Below are 20,776 nucleotides of genomic sequence, written 5' to 3'. Positions count from 1 at the left end.
ACAGCTGGCAGGAAAGGAAGAAGCAAAATATTTTGTTTTTTTCTCAACTTCAGCTACGGATGGAAAACTAGCATCACTGAAAAAAAAAAAAAAAAAAGCAAGTGAGAGCGAAGAAACCAAACGAGACATTTCACTGTTTATTTTTTCTATTTTTGTTCAAATATGTTGGCCGCTTTCAGTGTCTTAGTCTTGAAGGTCGTCTCACCAGTAGATAAACAGCACCAACAGCTCTGCAGAGAGTCATATCCTGTCCCCTGCTCTTTGCTGGGTGAAAATAGGTCAGCAGCCCACAAGACTGCTGTCTCATGGTTTAATTGCAAGCCAGGACACCTGGGTTCTATCCCTAGCTTGCTGCGGGATCTGGTGCAAGTCACTTAACTGAGCTCTGCCTCAGTTTCCCCTGCCTACTTCGCTCACAGGGGTGTTGTGAGGAATGGTATGGAACAGGATTTGGTCTGGAGCTTTTCGGAATAGTTTTTTGTTGGAAGTATCTCGATTCCCCAAAACTTTTTACAGGAAAGGGTCAGTCAAAACGAGAAAGAGAGAAAGCTAGTGAGCCCTTTCCACTTCAGTGTACCCAGTTGTCTAGTGGATAGGATGCTCACGTGGGAGACCCGGGTTCAAGTCCTTGCTTTGCCTGAGTCACAGTGGGGGCCTTACTATTGACTATTCTGCAGAGGGTTTGTCTCTGGCTTTTCACCAAATTATTCAAAAGGTCTTGGTTTCATCCCGATGCAAAACAGGCAAGATTTTGAAACCCTGAAAATTTTCATGGGACAGGAAAACCGTTTCCCACCTGGCTATCGTAACAACTCCTCCCTCCCAAAGAACCAGTCTTCATCAGGGGTTGAGCCCTGTGCTGATGGCGTAACTCCACTACCTGGCTGCAGTAGTAGGCTGTTACCCTCTACTGGCAGGGCACACAACATGGTTGGCAGTTGGGAAGCCGTTTGATGTTGTCAGATGCGATACAAGTGCTGAGCTTTATTGTACATCTCCCTGGCTACATAAAGAGCACAGAGCAGATCCATTTACCCCTGAGAGGTACCAGCCCATGCACTTAATTACACAGTTTAGAAGCTTTTTAAAGAGAAGGGACCAGATTCTGTTCTCATTTACTCAGGTGTCCCGTGGGGCCACTCTGGATTTACACCAGCATCACTGGACAGAATTTGGCCTCAGCACATGTCCACATGCTGTATCATTAGCCAAGGCAGTGTTAGCTGGTCCAGACTGCTGGGCACATGGCGGGAGCTTGCAATCTTTGATGCCAGCATCTGAGGCCTCCCAGCATGGCAATGCATGTAGTGGGTAATGTGCTTCTGGGCAACACCCACTTGTGTCCGTCAGTCCGCTTTGCATGCTGGGGATGTTGCACAGGGGTTCCAGGCCCATGGGCAGTGGCTCAGGGCCTTCTCAGGCAGCTGTCCCCGTGTGTCAGACTCACGCTTTGGCTGTAGCAGCCTGTGCCAGCTGCTTCCCATTCCTATGGGCTCGAAGCCGGTATGGAACCGCGGCTGCTCCACAGCCCTGTCTGCTGGTAGGCTGGCGTTTGGCACAGACCAGCTCCAGGGCACTGGTGGTGCTTTGGGACCCATCACATGTGCTCACCACGGGACGGTGGTCACTGGTGGAAAATCAGGTCCTTCCAGCTCACCTTACCCACCCCCCCAATCCAAAGTGACCCTCCACAGGGGAGCTGCAACCACAGAGAGTTCTTAGTGGGCAGACTCCCTAGACCCTCGGGGCTCCGTCCCCAGAGCAACCAGCACTGGCTAGAGGGTGCAGCAGGAAAGTCAGGGCCTGCCAGAAAGGACTTCATGGCCTCTTGACATCATCCTGTCGCTCAGCATTTAGAATCCTAGAAGATCAGGGTTGGAAGGGTCCGCAGGAGGTCATCTAGTCCAACCCCCTGCTCAAAGCAGGACCAACCCCAACTAAATCATCCCAGCCAGGGCTTCGTCAAGGAAAACCTCTAAGGATGGAGATTCCACCACCTCCCTAGGGAACCCATTCCAGTGCTTCACCACCCTCCTAGTGAAAAAGTTTTTCCTAATATCCAACCTAAACCTCCCCCACTGCAACTTGAGACCATTACTTCTTGTTCTGTCATCTGGTACCACTGAGAACAGTCTAGATCCATCCTCTTTGGAACCCCCTTTCAGGTAGTTGAAAGCAGCTATCAAATCCCCCCTCATTCTTCTCTTCTGCAGACTAAACAATCCCAGTTCCCTCAGCCTCTCCTCGTAAATCATGTGCTCCAGCCCCCTGATCATTTTTGGTGCATTGTCATTGGCTCTTGGACCCCCCCCTTCTTCCTGCCCCTTGCCTGCCGTGGTCACCCTTCAGCTGCCCAGCCTCACTTTCCCCCACCCCTTTCTCTGCCTCAGTTTCCCTTTACCTGTAGACTGTAAGCTCTTTGGGCCATGGGCAGGCAGTTCCCCTCCCCTCCGTGCATGCAGCCCCCTGCCCAGTGTGGGCACCACCCCAGCTAAAGGATGGAGGGAGCTGAGCATCCTAGGCACAAAAATCTGGAGCACCAGCACCAGCCTGTTTTTCAGTAGTAGGCTGCCACTGCGGTGTGGAGAGTAGGGACCGGGCATGGCAGAGACCGGGATGTGGGGCAGTCGTGCCCAATGGTTGGAGCAGGAGACAGGCCCAGTGGTAGGAGCAGAAATAGGAGCCCAGGGTCAGAGCCGAAGTCAGGAATCGAGCCAAAGGGCAGGACTGGGTTACCTGGAGTAACGCAGGTGCAGCAGCGGGCAAGTACTTTAAGCACTCACTGAACTGCTGCTGGGCTTAAGACCTGGTCTGCTGACAGGTGGAGCCAATCAGGCAACTGACTATAAGCCAGCTGCTCTCATTAGGTTGCCCGGAGATTGGCTTTGCCACAAGCCCTGATCCCTAACAGGGCACAGCTGTCAGGGGCAGCGTGGGGTTCTGTTGTCTGAGAGCGGGTTCTAGGCAGTGCCGCCATTATAGATCACACCACACATTCCTTTCCATGCCTGCGTGGCCATGTCATTGGCTGCACAGGAGTGAGTAGGGCTCTGCTTCCACCTTCTCTCATCCTTATTGGACGGGCGTTAGCCCTTACCCTTAACGGGCAACCGCTGCCCTGCGGCTATTCATTGGGTTCCCTTTCTTTGGCAGTACCCACAGGAAGAGGCCACGGGCCCCAGGATCCCGGCCCAGGTGCGGGTTCAGCTCTGGTTTGGGCTGGCTGTAGACGAGAAGGAGTTTAACAAGTACGCGGAAGGGAAGCTCTCCGTCTTTGCAGAAACCGTGAGTGGACACCAGTGTTCATTTTTCCCACCCTGTGCGGAATGAATTTTGTCACGTGCACCAAGATGGAGGGGATGTGTCACACGTCCCCTCCATATTGGTGTACATAACAGAATTCGTGTGGCGGGGTGGGGCCGAGGGGTTCGGCGTGTGGGAGGGGGCAGAGGGTTGGGGTATGGGGGGATGTGGGCGCTGGGGTGGGGCTGGGGATGAGGGGTTTCGGGTGCAGGCTGCCCCAGGGCTACAGCGGGGAGAGAGGACTCCATCTATCTCTCTCTCTCTGCAGCAGCACCTGGGCTGGGGGGTGGGGAGAGGCACCTCTCCCCGCTGTGGTGGGCCAGGGCACCTCTCCCCTGGCTAGGGCAGGTCCAGGCTGGGCCTGGTTTCAGGCTGGGGGAGGGGCGCCTGTCCACTGGCCACGGCAGGTCTGCCGGGGCTGGGTTCCCTGAGCGCCTGCCCGGCACTTAATAGGCTGCTGCGCCGTCGTGCGGCCGCGCAGTTTACAGGGGACTTAGGTTGACACTGAGTTTTGGATCCTTGAGTCCTCCCCCTTCTTCCCTCTAGGGGCACTAATGTGGCAGGTAAGCGTCCTGCCCCGGAAGGAAGTGACTTCAGGGCTCTGCGGCGAGTTGGTGCAGGGGAGGACAGCCACAGTTCAGCTGTAAACACAGTCATTCCAAGCAGACCCTGAGCCAGGGGACTGGAGAAAGGGGTTGGGTCCTTCACCTCTGGGTCACTCATTCAAATCTTGCTCATGCCAACAGCCACTGAAGATCATGGCCATGCTCTTGGTGGCCTGCACGGAGTCGGCTTCTCAGGCCACTCCTTCGAGGATATCCCTCAAAGTGCCTGTGTGATGGAATGCTCTTCCCTGTGTAATGAATTTACTCCCAAGTAGCTGGTCTCTGGGGGTCTCTTTCCATGTTCTCGCTGTTCCCATCAACCCAACTGTTATCCTGAAAGTGTCTCTCATTTTGATGTCTTAAGTATGAGAACCAGGTGAAGCTGGCGCTGGTTGGGAACTGGGGGACGACTGGCCTGACCTACCCCAAATACAGTGACGTGACCGGCAAAATCAAACTGCCTAAGGACAGTTTCCGTCCCTCCGTCGGCTGGACGTGGGCCGGGGACTGGTTCATCAGCCCAGAGAAGACGTGAGTAGATCGCGTGATGTTATCTTACTGTGTCCAGTTCTGGTGCCCACAACTCAAGAAGGATGTTGGTCAACTGATGAGGGTTCAGAGAAGAGCCGTGAGGATGATTAAAGAAAACCTGCCTTATAGCGGTAGAGTCAAGGCGCTCAATCTGCTTAGCCTAACAAAGAGCAAATAAGGGGTGATTTGATCACTGTTTATAAGTACTTGCAGGGGAACAAATATTTGATAATGGGATTTTCAGTCTAGCAGACAAAGGTTTAACAAGGTCCAATGTCTGCAAGCTGAGACTAGGCAAATTCAGAAGCAAGGTGCATATTTTTAACAGTGAGGGTAATTAACCATTGGAACAGTTTCCCAATTTACCAGTTCTCCATCACTGACAATTTTTAAATCAAGATGGGATGTTTAGCTAAAAGCTGGGCTCTGGGAATTATCGTGGGGCAGGTCTCTGGCCTGTGATGCACAGAAGGTCAGACTAGATGATCACAGTGAATTCTTATAATAATAATATAATTAATGGAGATATCCCATCTCCTAGAACTGGAAGGGACCTTGAAAGGTCATCGAGTCCAGCCCCCTGCCTTCACTAGCAGGACCAAGTACTGATTTTACCCCAGATCCCCAAGTGGCCCCCTCAAGGATTGAACTCACAACCCTGGGTTTAGCAGGCCAATGCTCAAACCACTGAGCTATCCCTCCCCCCTTCTGGCCTTCGAATCTATGAATCTGTCCCTCAGCCAGGGGCACGGGAGCTCCCTGTTTAAATAGCATTTGTCAATTACAAGATGTTTCATCTAACGGCCCATAAACACCTAAGAACATGTAGTGACCTGATAGCAAACCGGCAGCCTAGAGGGATGTAGGTCCGGGGCCCAGCTCTTCCCCTGACAGCTGTTAAGAATTCAGTGCACTTCCTAAAGTATTAAACTAAAATGATTTGTATTGCAGTAGCATCTATCAGCCCCCGGTGTGGACCAGGCCCCCTGTCGCGCTAGGTGCTGTACAAACACAGACAAAAAAGATGGTCCCTGCTGAAAAGAGCTTCCAAGCTAACAAGCTGCTGGCCCCCAGTGCAGAGCCCAAGTAAAAGAGCTTTGGGTGTGGGACCTACCTGGGGGATTGGAGGGGCTGGACCTGAAAGCAAGTTGCGGGGAATTTCTGCCGCCCAAGAGCGCAAGAGTGGCCCGTGCTGGCTTGGTGGCCAGTGGATCCACTCACTGCACATACCCACAGGCCTGGGCCTGGTACCCACCGGTCTGTCCATTCCTCTGGTCTGCAGCTGGATAGGGCTCAAAGGGATAAGCCGTGGCCTTTGATCCTGACCCACCTCGCCCATGTCTTGAGGTCAGACTGGATGATCACAGTGGTCCCTTCTGGCCTCGGAATCTGTGAATCTATGAACTCCACTTGTCCCATACTTCCATGGACAGCGGCATTAGAGAGCTCAGCTGTCTACTGCACAGGGCTGGGAGATCCCTTTGCACCACCTTCCCACTGCCTGGGGGCTCCAGGCAATGGGGCCACGATCCATGGTATTTCAGGCCTCCCATAGCTCTTGAACTGCCAGGAGACAGTGGCCCTGTATAAGTGGGTGTTACTTCACCCACCATGGAAATGCAGCCACCTCTGGGGTGGGACATGGCAGCTGTTGAATGGTGCACTGCAACACAGGTTCACACAAGAAGCGAATCCAGCTGGAATAGTGTGTCCAGCTGAAACAGCAGTGGGGATCCTGCAGTTCAGGCTCATGTCTGCTTTGGAAGCACCTATAACTAGAGTAGTCAACAATCCAGCTGTATTTTCTAGGCATCTGCTCAGCGGCCTTGGTGAGCATTTTCCGTTCTGTGGGTAATGGGTTGGGATCTAGGAGGCAGCAGCTGGCTGAAAGGACGAGAGTTTGTGGAGGCGATGCGGGGGAGCTCTCAGTCACTTTTCTTTCCCTCTCATCCTCCCTGGATGCAGGTTACTTTACGACACGGACGCCGGTCACATGAGCTTTGTAGAGGAAGTGTTTGAGAATCAAGTTCGGCTTCCTGGAGGCCAGTGGATCCACATGGCTGACGCCTACACGGATGTGGTGAGAACTTCCCTCGCTGGAGACTGAGGGAACCCCCCTGATTGTCCTGGGATTCTGTTCCTGGCTCTGCCACTGGCCAGCTGGGTGACCTTGGGCAAGCCACTTCCCCACTCCGTGCCTCAGTTTCCCCATCTGCCATATGAGGATAATGATACTGACTTGCTTTGTAGAGTGTTTTGAGATCTATTGGTGAAAAGAGCTAGGTTATTTATTAATAGTGTCAGTCAAACCACGCCCACATTAACCGAGTGAAAATGTAGCCCCTGGCTTAGATTTTGGAATCACCTACAAATGAGCCAGTTTTCATATCTCAGACTTCAGGAATGTATTTGCTCAGAGGGATCCGAAAAAAAAGTTTAGAGTCACTGAAACCATTTCACAGAGGGGTCGTCGGGAAATGACTGCAGCTCATCCACTGATCAGCAGATCCCCTTGTGCATTCTCAGGGAATCCATTCTGCACTGTCCGGCCAAGGGCTGTCCGTTTGGGGAGGGCTCCCTGTCTCATTGGTCCATATCTAGCAGAGCAAGCAAGTCGCTGCTGGGAGTCTCAGCACAACCCAAACAATGGAGCTAGTGCAGCATTTCCATCTGTGGGTACTATTTACAAAGCATCAGGATGGATCCTGGCGCTGGTGCTCTATGCTCCAGAGGGCTCACAGGCTAGAAGCAGAACTGATACGAGTCAGGCTTTGTCGCTAGCCATCTTGGAAGTCAGCGTGGGCTCATAGGCCAAGTATTGCTCGGTAAACGCTCCCCGTATCTTCCAGAACGGGGAGAAAGTGCTTCCTAAGGAGGAGATCGAGTGTCCCCCAGGGTGGAAATGGGAAGACGTGGAATGGGACACGGATCTCAACCGAGCGGTTGATGAGAGAGGTATGCCAGAGCCTTATGTATATTTCAGCTTTCCCCCATCTCCCATCCCCCTTTACTCTGCCCACCGTGGCCATAGCCTCTCCAGGGAGGAGCCCTGCACCCAGCTTCCCCATCCCAGCCTACCTGTCCCCCTTTGTCCATGAGAGCGACAAAAACATTCCCTCCCTCTCTACGTGGGTCTGCTCCGGTGCCCCACTGCAGTGCTTCCATTCATGTCAGTGGGAGCTGATGGATCCCGGGATGCATCTGTGCTGGGAGTTCTCTCCCCCATCAGTCTAGCACGAGGACTGCTCCGCTGACGGTAGCGGGGATGGAAGCGCTCGTGCCGGCAGAGCAAAGGTGTTTTTACCCCTCTGTTCGTGCTGGACAGCGATGGGGAAAGGGCCAGCGTAGAAGTGGCCAGCAGATCCCTAGCACAGCCATAGACGGGATTCCTCACCAGAAAGATACCGACAAGCGGGAGAGAGAGCAACAAGAGTCCCCTATAGGGACTGCCACTGCTTTGACAGAGCCAAGCTAAAAGGGGGAACATGCCCATGGCTGCTGAGTCTTGGAAGGGTGTGAATGCCAAGGAGGAAAGGAATGTGCAGGGACACAAGGGGTTACTAGGAGGAGGGTGAGATGCAACTGGGCTGGATCTCAGCTTCCTGATCGTGCGAAGCAGTCAGCTGGGTAGTGTGCTCCCATAGGAAGGGGTAGGCACCCCAGCACAGAATTTCTTATTGAAGGGACCATCAGATTACTGAACCTGGCTGCTGTGAGTGGGTCTTGAGGCAACACTGGGACACCCCACTGGAGTTCGAGACCAGCACGTTAACCACTCAGCCCTCCCAGATGGACAAAGGGGGACTGCAAACCAGCCAGGACAAATGACTAGAAATGCTGGGAACCATCTGGATGCCCTAGAGGGATTTGTTCTAAGGTCACACCCTAGAGTTGAATGTCCACAGAGCAGCCCCCTGCATGCATCAGCAGTAGGCAGGGCTGCCCGGGGGGGGCAAGTGGGGCAATTTGCCCTGGGCCCCACAGGGGCCCCGTGAGCCCTGGCCGAGAATCCCTTTCCTCACCCGGCGGCGGTCCGGGTCTTCGGCAGCTTTTCGGCGGTGGGGGGCCCTTTAGTCACTCCGGGTCTTCGGCGGTATTTCGGCGGCGGGTCCTTCAGTGCTGCCGAAGACACGGAGCGACTGAAGGGCCCCCCACCGCCGAAAAGCCGCCGAAGACCTGGACCGCCGCCGGGTGAGTACAAGCGCCGCAGCTCCCCCGCTTTGCTCCAGGCCTCCTGAATCCTCTGGGCGGCCCTGGCAGTAGGGCATGCACACCCAGGGCCATCTGGTCCAAAGCACGGAGCCTCTAGCACTTGAGCTAAAGCAGGGCCGGCTCCAGGCACCAGCTTGGCAAGCAGGTGCTTGGGGCAGCCAAGGGGAAGGGGCGGCACGTCGGGCTCTTCGGCAGCAATTCGGCGGCGGGTCCCTCGGTACCTCTCGGAGCGAAGGACCTGCCGCCGAATTGCCGCCGAAGAAGAAAGCGGCGCCGTGGAGCTGCCGCCAATCGCGATCGCGGCTTTTTTTTTTTTCCCCCGCCGCTTGGGGCGGCAAAAACCCTGGAGCCGGCCCTGAGCTAAAGGGGTAACTCTGGCATCCAGCAGCAGTAGTAGGCTGCTATTCTCTGTGTGGCCAGCCACTCGAGGGGGAAGCGACACATGCTTTAAAAGCATGTTGCAAGCAGGTTCTGGAAAGCGAGCTTTGTTATTTAGGAAAACCCTGACTGAAATTGATTTTGAAAGTGTCTGCAATGACTTAGGGGTTAGATGCAAAGGCAGCTGCCCGATCCCCGCGTTCACCCGGGTATCTCCTTTACTCTGAGGCTGGGAGTACGGCATCGCTATCCCGCCAGACCGCAAGCCCAAGGCCTGGGTGCCGGCAGAGAAGATGTACCACACTAGCCGGCGCCGGAGGTGGGTGCGGCTCCGCAGGAGGGACCTTAAGCAGATGGAGGCTCTGAAAAAGGTATGGCGATCCCAGAGGAGAATAATACCTAGGGCCAGATCCCCAAATGGGGTCCATTGGTGTTGCTCTGTTCCCAGCTCTGCCACTGGGCTGCCAGGTGACCTTGGTCAAGTCACTTTGCCTCCGGTTCACAATCTGTAAAATGGGGGTGATGCTACTGACCTCCTTTCCAAAGCACTTTGAGATCTGATGGAAAGCCTTGTTTGAGAGCTACATAGTATGACTTCTGGGGTGGGGTATGACTCTACCTGTGTAGGGGGAGAGAATTTGGCCCTTGGATGGTATGCTTTTCTGGGCAGGGACCTTGGCTTCCCCTCGGCCTCAGAAGCACCTGGGACACTGACACAACAGGAATAATTGTGAGGTTATTGCTGTTTTATTATTAAGTCAATGGGGCAGATCCCCAGCTGGTGTCAGTCGGCCGTAGCTCCATTGGAGTCAATGGGGCAGGTCCCCAGCTGGTGTCAGTCGGCCGTAGCTCCATTGGAGTCAATGGGGCAGGTCCCCAGCTGGTGTCAGTCGGCCGTAGCTCCATTGGAGTCAATGGGGCAGATCCCCAGCTGGTGTCAGTCGGCCGTAGCTCCATTGGAGTCAATGGGGCAGATCCCCAGCTGGTGTCAGTCGGCCGTTGCTCCATTGGAGTCAATGGGGCAGGTCCCCAGCTGGTGTCAGTCGGCCGTAGCTCCATTGGAGTCAATGGGGCAGGTCCCCAGCTGGTGTCAGTCGGCCGTAGCTCCATTGGAGTCAATGGGGCAGGTCCCCAGCTGGTGTCAGTCGGCCGTAGCTCCATTGGAGTCAATGGGGCAGGTCCCCAGCTGGTGTCAGTCGGCCGTAGCTCCATTGGAGTCAATGGGGCAGGTCCCCAGCTGGTGTCAGTCGGCCGTAGCTCCATTGGAGTCAATGGGGCAGGTCCCCAGCTGGTGTCAGTCGGCCGTAGCTCCATTGGAGTCAATGGGGCAGATCCCCAGCTGGTGTCAGTCGGCCGTAGCTCCATTGGAGTCAATGGGGCAGGTCCCCAGCTGGTGTCAGTCGGCCGTAGCTCCATTGGAGTCAATGGGGCAGGTCCCCAGCTGGTGTCAGTCGGCCGTAGCTCCATTGGAGTCAATGGGGCAGATCCCCAGCTGGTGTCAGTCGGCCGTAGCTCCATTGGAGTCAATGGGGCAGGTCCCCAGCTGGTGTCAGTCGGCCGTAGCTCCATTGGAGTCAATGGGGCAGATCCCCAGCTGGTGTCAGTCGGCCGTAGCTCCATTGGAGTCAATGGGGCAGGTCCCCAGCTGGTGTCAGTCGGCCGTAGCTCCATTGGAGTCAATGGGGCAGGTCCCCAGCTGGTGTCAGTCGGCCGTAGCTCCATTGGAGTCAATGGGGCAGGTCCCCAGCTGGTGTCAGTCGGCCGTAGCTCCATTGGAGTCAATGGGGCAGGTCCCCAGCTGGTGTCAGTCGGCCGTAGCTCCATTGGAGTCAATGGGACAGGTCCCCAGCTGGTGTCAGTCGGCCGTAGCTCCATTGGAGTCAATGGGGCAGGTCCCCAGCTGGTGTCAGTCGGCCGTAGCTCCATTGGAGTCAATGGGGCAGGTCCCCAGCTGGTGTCAGTCGGCCGTAGCTCCATTGGAGTCAATGGGGCAGGTCCCCAGCTGGTGTCAGTCGGCCGTAGCTCCATTGGAGTCAATGGGGCAGGTCCCCAGCTGGTGTCAGTCGGCCGTAGCTCCATTGGAGTCAATGGGGCAGGTCCCCAGCTGGTGTCAGTCGGCCGTAGCTCCATTGGAGTCAATGGGGCAGGTCCCCAGCTGGTGTCAGTCGGCCGTAGCTCCATTGGAGTCAATGGGGCAGGTCCCCAGCTGGTGTTGCTCAGTTGAAGATGATGGAGCTCCTCCAATTCACTCCAGCTGAGGAGCCGGCCCATGTCTCCGAGCAGCTGACAAAGACCAGTTATTCCAGTCCCCGTTGAGGTGGGTCAGGGTCGTTGTCCCCCACTGCACAGATGGGGCAATTGCAGAAGAGAGGTCCAGGGTCGGATTTGCATGAATAGCTGCCATGTTGGCGTGCCTCTGTTTTCGGATGAGCAGCTTGAGACGCTCCAGCTGAGCGCCTGCTGCTCCCCGTGATGTCCGCTGGAATGGAATTGTGTTTAAACAGAATTAAAAACCAGAACGCTCCTCAGCAAGGATTCCTGCAGGCGTTTCTGCTGCGAATGGCGCAGGGAGCCCGTAGCAGGCCGGGAGTGGCTGAGAGGCGTGGCTCAGGTCCCAGTGGGGAAGGGGAACCTTTGCCGGCAGGCTCAGGAGAGAAGCCAAGGGTTGACTGGGGCATGGAAGGTGACCTTGTCTCTGACTCCCGAACCCCACTGGGCGAGGGCGTGTCGGCAGGGCAGTGAGTGTGGTTGATGTGGAGAAGCAGAGGACCCCGTTTCCAGTGCTGGCACTTTTCACCAGCACCCAATTCCTTCTCACACGCAGTACCCCCACACCTCACGTACATGCCCGCCCAAGCTTTCCTGGCTATGGTGAAATATGTGCAGCAGGCTGTTCGGCCAGGGTGAGATCCACCCCCGTGCAGAGAGGCTAGCACAAGGACTTAGATGCCACTGGAGCCCCGAGGGGCGATAACTCATTTAGCCCGTACATTCACGGCCGGAGATCAGACCCTGTGGGCATGGGGGATCCAGGCTTTGTGCCGGCAGCTCTGTCCAGGGCTGGGTTTCCGCCTCCCTGCCTAATTTCTGAAATACTCCCGGCATCCCGCTGTCTCGCTGCTCCCCACTAGGTGTCGCCGTTGGCCCAGGAATGCAATTGAAACGGCTGCAGCCTGGAGGTTTGGGACAGTCAAACTCCCCCAAGATTTTCTCTTTTTCTCTTTCACTAGAAAATGCAGGGAGACCTGACCGCCAAACCACTGCACAGCGGGTGATCGGGCCCCCGTGGCTTTCCAGAGGCTCCGATAGGATAGCGACATGGCACGGCAGCCTCTGAAATCATACCAGGGCACCTAAGCTCTGCCAACCAGCCCCGCAGGGGAAGGGCCTGCCCCTTTAGTATTATTTGATGAAGAGAACTTGGTGCCGGTGAAAGGTCCCAGCTCTGTCACACGCCTCCTGGGGGACCTCGGGCAAGTCACTTAGGCTCTCTCCACCCCCCGTTCTCCCTCTGGCGAAGTGGGATAGGAATCCTGCCTTTGTCTGTTTAGATTGTAAACTCATTGGGGCAGGGACTGTCTATGACCATGTGTTTGTCCAGCTCCCAGCACAATGGGGCCTGATCTCAGCCGGCTCCTACCACCGTACAAATACATGAGTGATGATATTACAGCAGATGCTGATGTCTTCTCCTTATCCAGAGGACAGGCAGAAGCCAAGCAGAGCTTCCCTCCCCGCCCCGGGCCTTAGCTGTAATCCAAAGAGAGGGGGACTTGTCTCCAGGGTCCAGTCGATCCTCCAAGGATCTCAGATTCGCTGGGCAAGGGACTGAGTTGCCTGACTCATTTTACAGGCCTGTCACATGGGAAGGACTTTCTGATCCCCAGCCATATGTGAAACAGTGACCTAGAGCTGAGAACCTCCAGCTCCCATTACCAGTTCTGCCCCACTTTCCATCTCAGTGTAAATCCAGTGCAGAGAGTCTAGGGAGAAAGTATCTCCCGTGTTTACCAGCGAGGAAACCCGTCAGGAGCCCCCTGCTCACTGGTGAATAACCAAAGAGGGGCAGGGAAGGAAACATACTGTCAAGCTCTGAAGTATCACATTCAGGCAGAGAAACATGGGGGATGCGGGCAGCGAGGAGAGAAACTGACCTGATGCTTTTTTCCTTCACAATGGGAAAGTCTGTAGTCACAGTGCCTCGGCCTGCAGCTGCAGCAGCTCCCCCAGGCTCCGCAGCTTGGAGGGGAGACCTCCAAGGAAAACAGGGTGCTGCGGGGGACTCGGTAGGTGGTGCCCTTCCCCTCGAGTCGTAGCTGAGCTCGTGCTCTGCGTCAGATGAGCTGTAAAGCGAAGCGCTTGGCTGGTCTGTGGTCAGAATCAGGGTGTTAGCTAACTTTGGCAGCCTGGCTACATTAGAATGGGGGTCAATTACTTTCTGCCTAGCTCAGTTCCCCTCAGTGTCAAGTGTAGATGATCTTCTTTATCTCTTCCCCACTGCTCCCAGGAGTGGTGTTAAACACTTACTGGTCGTATTTATTATTTGTAGTGGGGCCAGGTCTAAAGACCCCAGTCCAGGGTCGGGGACCCATTGCGCTAGGCGCTGTACACACATACAATGAATAGATGGTCTTTGCCATCCAGAGCTTACAGGCTAAGACCCAGCTCCTCAAAGGTATTTAGGCACTTAATTGCCATTTAAATCAATGGGAGTTAGGCTCCTAAATACCTCTGAAGATCTGGGCCTAAGTAAACAGTGGCCTTGTTTCACCCCAGAGGTGGCTGCACATCAGTAGTGGGTAAATTATCCCTATTTAGGGTGCAAAGGAGATGGTAGTGAATGACAGGCTGTACTCTGGATGGCTCTGCAGTACCGTCAGCTTAATTTGGGGGTCTCAGCACAGTTCCTGATCAATGCCAAAGAACCACCAGCAACTGGACCAATGGGGCACCCGTTCGAACTACCAGTGATGAATGGGTCTGGGGGGATGGGGCAGCTCAGTGGCAGTATGGGGGAAGCTTGCCCTGTGGCTGCTTGTCCTGGGCCTGCTCTGTGAGTACTTGACACCACTCTCCAGAGGTCAGTCCAGCTCCTGGCATCAGCGTTAACCAGGAGGGGGCTGGGGAGCAGATCTGTCCCCCTGCAGACAGCCCTTCCTTGCAGCGCTGTGATTCCCCTGCTCTCTGCCCCCACGCAGCACAAGCAGGAGGAGTTGGAAGGTGAGGGCTGGGAATACGCCTCTCTCTTTGGCTGGAAGTTCCACCTCAACTACCGCAAGACGGACACCTTCCGCCGCCGTCGCTGGAGGCGCCGCATGGAGCCGCTGGAGCGCACCGGAGCGGCCGCTGTCTTTGCCCTGGAGGGCGCTTTGGTAGGTACCTGGGCAGGCTTTATTGCCAAGTCCTGGGGTTTCGGAAGATTGTGGGTAGAAATGGGCTTGAGCCAGGCAATTCAGATCCAAATTATTTGATAGATTGTGAGGCCAGATGGGCCCATTAGGGTCATCCGGTCTGACCTCCCGCAAACCACGCGCCAGAGAGTTTCACTCAGTGATTCCTACAGCAAGCCAACAACGCCTGGCTGAGCTCGAGCAGATCTTTCAGAAGAACATCCGCCTCCACGCGATGGAGAACCCTGGCCCTTGGCAGCGGTTCCAGTGGTTAATCACCTTTCCAGTAAGACTATTTCCACTTCCCAGCCACTGGGTCTTGGTCTGCCTTTGGCTGCTCGATTAAAGGCAGCTGCTGGGTGTGGGGTTGGCTCTGTCTCTACCAACCCAACTCCAGTTGGCTCAACCAAGGTGCCACTCTCCTTTTGGCTCCTCCTGGTGTTGTGGGAACATGTGCTTCCCGGGTCACGTCTGTGCTGCTGCAACATGCACATTGAACACACAGGTGGGGCAGACTCATCCTTGTCTCTCCGTGGAGTTACACCAGGGCTGGATTTAGCCCGGTGAGTCTGGCTTCCAGGCGCAGGGGGACTGCTCAGCAGACTTGCTCAGCGCACCTGTACGGGATAGTGAGAAAGGGAGCTAAAGGGGGCTCTCCAGCTGCGACAAAGGCAGCGCAGCGCTTATCACCATGGCTTGGGAGAGGCTGTCCCAGCAGAGCTGCTGCTTAAGGACTGTAAGGTCCCAGTTCAAGTCCCAGCTGCATGGGCAGTGAATCTGGCCAGCGGCCGGGGCAGGGATCCCACTCAACTAGCTGTTGAATCTACAGTAGAATCTCGCCAGGGTCAACAAGGAAACCCAGAATCATAAACTGTGGCTCCAACCTGCCTTGGTACTTAGATCTCAGGGTGCATCTCAGCCCTTTATTATTGACACAGAGATCAGCCTGGATGCTTGGATCCAAATCTGAACTTCCCCAGGGCTGGGCAGGGGTGGTGGTGTGGGCCCAGTCTCTAATGCAACACAGGCCCATACAGAAGGAGAAATTCAATAAACCACTGTAATATTGGACCCATCCCCCTAGACTCAGAGACACGTCCCCATCAAAGGAGCCGGCACAGTTTGCACAGTCCATTTCGAATGGCTGTGAGTCCCACCTCGGGGCTCAGGCTTGCAAACAGCCTTGTTATCTGCTCTCTGGGCCCTTCCATTATTTGTTTAACTAATATGCTGGCTTGCTTCATACCTTGGATTTCATAATTGGTTGGCTTTTCCAATAGCTAAATGGGAAACAACCATTGCAGCACAAAGCCCCTATTATAGGGTTTCCCCCCCCCTTTGGATTTTTCTTCTTCATGCTACATTTTGTCCTTCCTTTTGTCTGATAGTTGAACTCGGTGGTAAGTTTTAAACAACTTACTACATGGAATTCAATCCTGTCAGGTTTTTTATATTCCCATCGACCCTGCGAGCTCTCGAGGTTTTCCAGAGAGTAATCTGAACTGTTGCATGCCCTGAAGAGCCGCACGCTCTGAACGCAGGCTTAGGAGCCAGGACTCCTGGGTTCTATTGCTAGTGTCGCTGCTCACTCTCTCTGACTTTGGGCCTCTCACTTAATTCCTCTGAGACTTGGTTTCTCCACTTATAGAATGGGATAATGATATTTCACCAGAGAGTTGGGAGGGTTAGTTAGTTATCTAATGTTGGAAAAGTGCTGTAAAGTGTTGCATTATTATTCCAGATAACAATAAGGTGCAAAACATTCATGCTGGTGCACTAATTTCATGGCTTTTAGCCTGTAACTGACTGGGTCCACTAGGGGGCCCCATGATCGCTGGCACTTGAACAGGTCCAATTCCATCCCGTAGAGCAGTGGTTTTCAAACTTTTTACCTGGGGACCCAGTTGAAGAAAATTGTTGATGCCTGTGACCCAACGGAGCTGGGGATGAGGGGTTTGGGGTTTGGGAGGGGCTCAGGGCTGGGGCAGAGGGTTGGGGTTTGGGAGGGGCTCAGGGCTGGGGCAGAGGGTTGGGGTGCGGGGGTGAGGGCTGTGGGGTGGGGCCAGGGATGAGGGGTTTGGGGTTTGGGAGGGGTCAGGGCTGGGGCAGAGGGTTGGGGTGTGGGGGTGAGGGCTGCGGGGTGGGGCCGGGGGTGAGGGGTTTGGGGTGTGGGAGGGGCTCAGGGCTGGGGCAGAGGGTTGGGGTGAGGGGTTTGGGGTATGGGAGGGGCTCAGGGCTGGGGCAGAGGGTTGGGGTGCGGGGGTGAGGGGTTTGGGGTATGGGAGGGGCTCAGGGCTGGGGCAGAGGGTTGGGGTGTGGGGGTGAGGGGTTTGGGGTATGGGAGGGGCTCAGGGCTGGGGCAGAGGGTTGGGGCAGAGGGTTGGGGTGCAGGGGTGAGGGATTTGGGGTATGGGAGGGGCTCAGGGCTGGGGCAGAGGGTTGGGGTGAGGGGTTTGGGGTATGGGAGGGGCTCAGGGCTGCGGCAGAGGGTTGGGGTGTGGGGGTGAGGGCTGCAGGGTGGGGCTGGGGGTGAGGGGTTTGGCGTGTGGGAGGGGCTCAGGGCTGGGGCAGAGGGTTGGGGTGCGGGAGGGGGTCAGGGCTCTGGGCTCGGGCTGCAGGCTCTGGGGTGGGGCCAGGGATGAGGGGTTTGGGGTGGCTCAGGGCTGGGGCAGGGGGTTGGGGTGTGGGAGGGGGTCAGGGCTGGGGCTGGGGATGAGGGGTTTGGGGTGCAGGAAGGGGTTCCAGGTTTGGGGCGGCTCAGGGCTGGGTCAGGGGGTTGGGGTGTGGGAGGGGGTCAGGGCTGGGGCTGGGGATGAGGGGTTTGGGGTGCAGGAAGGGGTTCCAGGTTTGGGGCGGCTCAGGGCTAGGGCAGGGGGTTGGGGTGTGGGAGGGGGTCAGGGCTGGGGCTGGGGATGAGGGGTTTGGGGTGCAGGAAGGGGTTCCAGGTTTGGGGCGGCTCAGGGCTGGGGCAGGGGGTTGGGGTGTGGGAGGGGGTCAGGGCTGGGGCTGGGGATGAGGGGTTTGGGGTGCAGGAAGGGGTTCCAGGTTTGGGGCGGCTCAGGGCTGGGGCAGGGGATTGGGGCGCGGATTTATCTCCACTGGCTACCGGTCAGCAGCACAGCCAGGGTGCACTGCGGACTGCGCTGTGCCCCGGAAGTGGCCAGCAGCAGGTCTGGCTCCTAGGTGCACAAGTGGCTCCGTTCGATTCTTGCCTGCAGGCAACCCCCCCCCCCAGTTCCCATTGGCCGGTTGCCCCAGTTCCCATTGGCCCAGTAATGGGTCGTGACCCATGGTTTGAAAAACACTGCTGTAGAGAGCAGTTGTGTCACACAACCACAGGGGCAGTAAAGCATGATGGTCTGCCATTAACTTGCTTTGTGACCTTGGCCAGGTCCTTTTCCCTCTCTGTGCCTCAGTGTCCCCTCCAGTGCAATGGGGATACCGATCTGGACATTCCTTTGTTATTGTTTTCAGGAGGGTTTCCTTAGAGATTGACCCAAGCTGCAGAATTTGGATCCAGTTTAGGTTTGGTGGGCAGCGGAAGAGTGCCACATTTTCGTGCTCACTTTGAAGACTGGAGTAGGGCTGGTTGGGAAACAGGTTCCCTGTCCGAGAGATTGTTTGAGATTTACAAAGTTTTCCCATCCAGAACTGGGCGTCTAACATGGGGGGGGTCTCGATTTGTTAGTGCCCCCGTGTGGCCTCACTAGTCTTGCTCCGTCCCCCACTATTCAGCCACACCCGACTCTGCATTTGTCAAGTCCTTGTCAAGAAGTGACCCCTCCTGGCCAGGTTCTTGGTAGTCTGTCCCCGTTAGGATAACAGGGAAGCAGCAGATCCGTGGCGCCAGGAGGGTATAGCCATTTTCCCTCTCTTGGTATTGACACCTCCTCATCAGTTATTGGGAGTGGACCACATCCACCCTGACTGAATTGGCCTTGTCAACACTGGTTCTCCACTTGTGAGGTAACTCCCTTCTCTTCATGTGTCAGTATAATAATGCCTGTATCTGTAATTTTCACTCCATGCGTCTGAAGAAGTGAGGTTTTTACCCACGAAAGCTTATGCCCAAATAAATCTGTTAGTCTTTAAGGTGCCAGCGGACTCCTCGTTGTTTTTGTGGATACAGAATAACACGGCTACCCCCTGATACTTTTCTCCTAAGTCACACACTAAGTTAATGGCAGATTGGGGGCTAGAATCCAGTTCTCCTGCCTCCCTAAGGGACCCTCCACATAGGGTCTACATGAGCTGGGAGCATCACCTTCTTGTAGACTGTACTCTCAGTGCCTTCACTATTGTGGATGTGTGCATCACTGCCCTTTTCTGGATAGAATCGGAGCTGCTCAACTTTGTGTCATAGGCTCTATACTGCTTGCAGTTTGATGGAGATTCTCCTTTAGCAGCATTGGCAGGATCCTGAACTTTTGAGGCAGGAGTTCTAGCCCCATTGTTGCAGTGAAAAATTTGGGGTATAACAAAGAGACAGCTATCTCCCTGGATAGCTGTGGATTAAAGTTAAAGCAAGAAAACAGAACTAGTTTCAGTGCATTTTATTATTGATGGATTTTACAGCCCAGTCTTTGATGTGCTGGGTGCTTGCTAAACATCTGGGCAGGGGCAGCCCTTGCCTTGTAGAGCCTCACAATCTACAGATGGATAGGAAGCCGAGAGGAGGCGAAGGAGAGCAATAGTGGGTAGCATGTCTCTAGGGCAGCTCAGTTCACTGTAAGCAGCGTGGCAAAAGAGGGTCGTGTGTGTGTGTGTGTGCGCACTGCCATTGTAACTGCCTTGGAGAGTGAGTGTGTGTGTGCACTGCCATTGTAACTCTGCCTTGGAGAGTGTGTGTGTGTGTGTGTGTGTGCACTGCCATTGTAACTCTGCCTTGGAGAGTGTGTGTGCACTGCCATTGTAACTCTGCCTTGGAGAGTGTGTGTGTGTGTGTGTGTGTGCACTGCCATTGTAACTGTGCCTTGGAGTGTGTGTGTGCACTGCCATTGTAACTCTGCCTTGGAGAGTGTGTGTGTGTGTGTGCACTGCCATTGTAACTGTGCCTTGGAGTGTGTGTGTGCACTGCCATTGTAACTCTGCCTTGGAGAGTGTGTGTGTGTGTGTGCACTGCCATTGTAACTGTGCCTTGGAGAGTGTGTGTGTGTGTGTGTGTGTGTGCACTGCCATTGTAACTGAGTGAAGCCATTGTAATTGTGCGTTGGTGGGTGAGTGTGTATATGTGTGCACTGCCATTGTAACTGTGAGTGAAGCCATTGTAATTGTGCGTTGGTGGGTGAGTGTGTATATGTGTGCACTGCCATTGTAACTGTGAGTGAAGCCATTGGAATTGTGCGTTGGGGGTGCGTGTGGGTGCAGCTGTTGTAACTGCGTTGGGGGGTGCGTGCCAATGTCAGTGTGCCGTTGGAGTGTGTGTATGCGCACCATTGTAACTGAGTTTGGGGGCGGGGGGTTCACACGCCATTGTAACTGCACCTTGATGCTCCCCAATCAACCTTCTCCTGTTTCCCCTTTCCCCAGTGGGAGGCGGGGCTTAGACATCTAGCCGCGTTGCTTTCGGTCTCATTTCAACCCCCTGCAGCCCTCCCTGCCCGAGTGCTGAAGTTTTACAAGGGCTTTCCCAGCCGCACTCAGATCCTGATTTCAGATTCATTAGCCAGTAAATAAAATGGGTCTGCCTAAATGCCGGCTACTGCGCTGTACTGTGTCGTAGACGCAACCCCCATGCCCCTGCGCCGCCACCGCTGCTCAGCTCGGGTCAAGCAGGCCCAGCTGGAGGCATGTAAGATCTGAGTCTCAAAGCCGGTGAGCTCCCTCAGCTCCCCCTGACCGCAGCTGGAATGGTAGGTGATGGGAACGTCTTCAAATCAGGCCTCAAAGCTGGGCTTCCGGAGACCAAGGCGCCCCAAGTTAGAACAGAGACCCACACCCCGGGATTCCTGCCTCAAGCCCCTGCCTTCTGGCTGAGCTCCAGCACATCTCTTAGAAAGACATCCAGTCTTGACTTGGACTCCAAGTGATGGACAACCATCACGTCTCTACGTAAGCCATTCCAGGGTTGCCTCCTAGATTCCGTCATGATGTAGAGGCAACCCCATTCCTCCAGAGTTCCTGTTTGCAGTGGGGAAGACGACGCCTTCTCTTCGAGCACCAGCTCCTTGTGTGCCTGGGTTGTGTGTATTTGTGCTGGGACCCCCCTGATGGTGAGAAGAGTGGGCACGGTCCCGCTGTCGGATCTGAGCTATTCTGCGCATGCTGTGAAGAGCCCAGCAGGTGAATTACACCCCAGCTATGGGTCTGGCTCCGAGACAGGCCTAATAGCTCAAAGCAAACTCTCAAAGTCTTTGG

At 55.3% G+C, this 20,776-nt stretch overlaps 1 protein-coding gene across 1 annotated transcript in view; it reads left to right on the top strand.

The window, feature by feature from the left end:
• The window catches only part of DYSF (dysferlin), a 266,283-nt gene that overhangs the window by 112,476 nt on the left and 133,031 nt on the right, over positions 1–20,776 (top strand). The window contains exons 24-29 of the mRNA XM_065404742.1: positions 3,154–3,285; positions 4,273–4,439; positions 6,405–6,519; positions 7,289–7,394; positions 9,258–9,400; positions 14,228–14,401. Of these exons, the coding sequence (XP_065260814.1) occupies positions 3,154–3,285; positions 4,273–4,439; positions 6,405–6,519; positions 7,289–7,394; positions 9,258–9,400; positions 14,228–14,401 (837 nt within the window). The remainder of the gene's footprint in view (positions 1–3,153; positions 3,286–4,272; positions 4,440–6,404; positions 6,520–7,288; positions 7,395–9,257; positions 9,401–14,227; positions 14,402–20,776) is intronic.

Source organism: Emys orbicularis, chromosome 5, assembly GCF_028017835.1.
Source record: "Emys orbicularis isolate rEmyOrb1 chromosome 5, rEmyOrb1.hap1, whole genome shotgun sequence".
Classification (NCBI taxonomy): Eukaryota; Metazoa; Chordata; order Testudines; family Emydidae; genus Emys; species Emys orbicularis.
The sequence above is the reverse complement of the archived record's forward strand: the minus strand, read 5'-3'. Positions and strand labels throughout refer to the sequence as shown.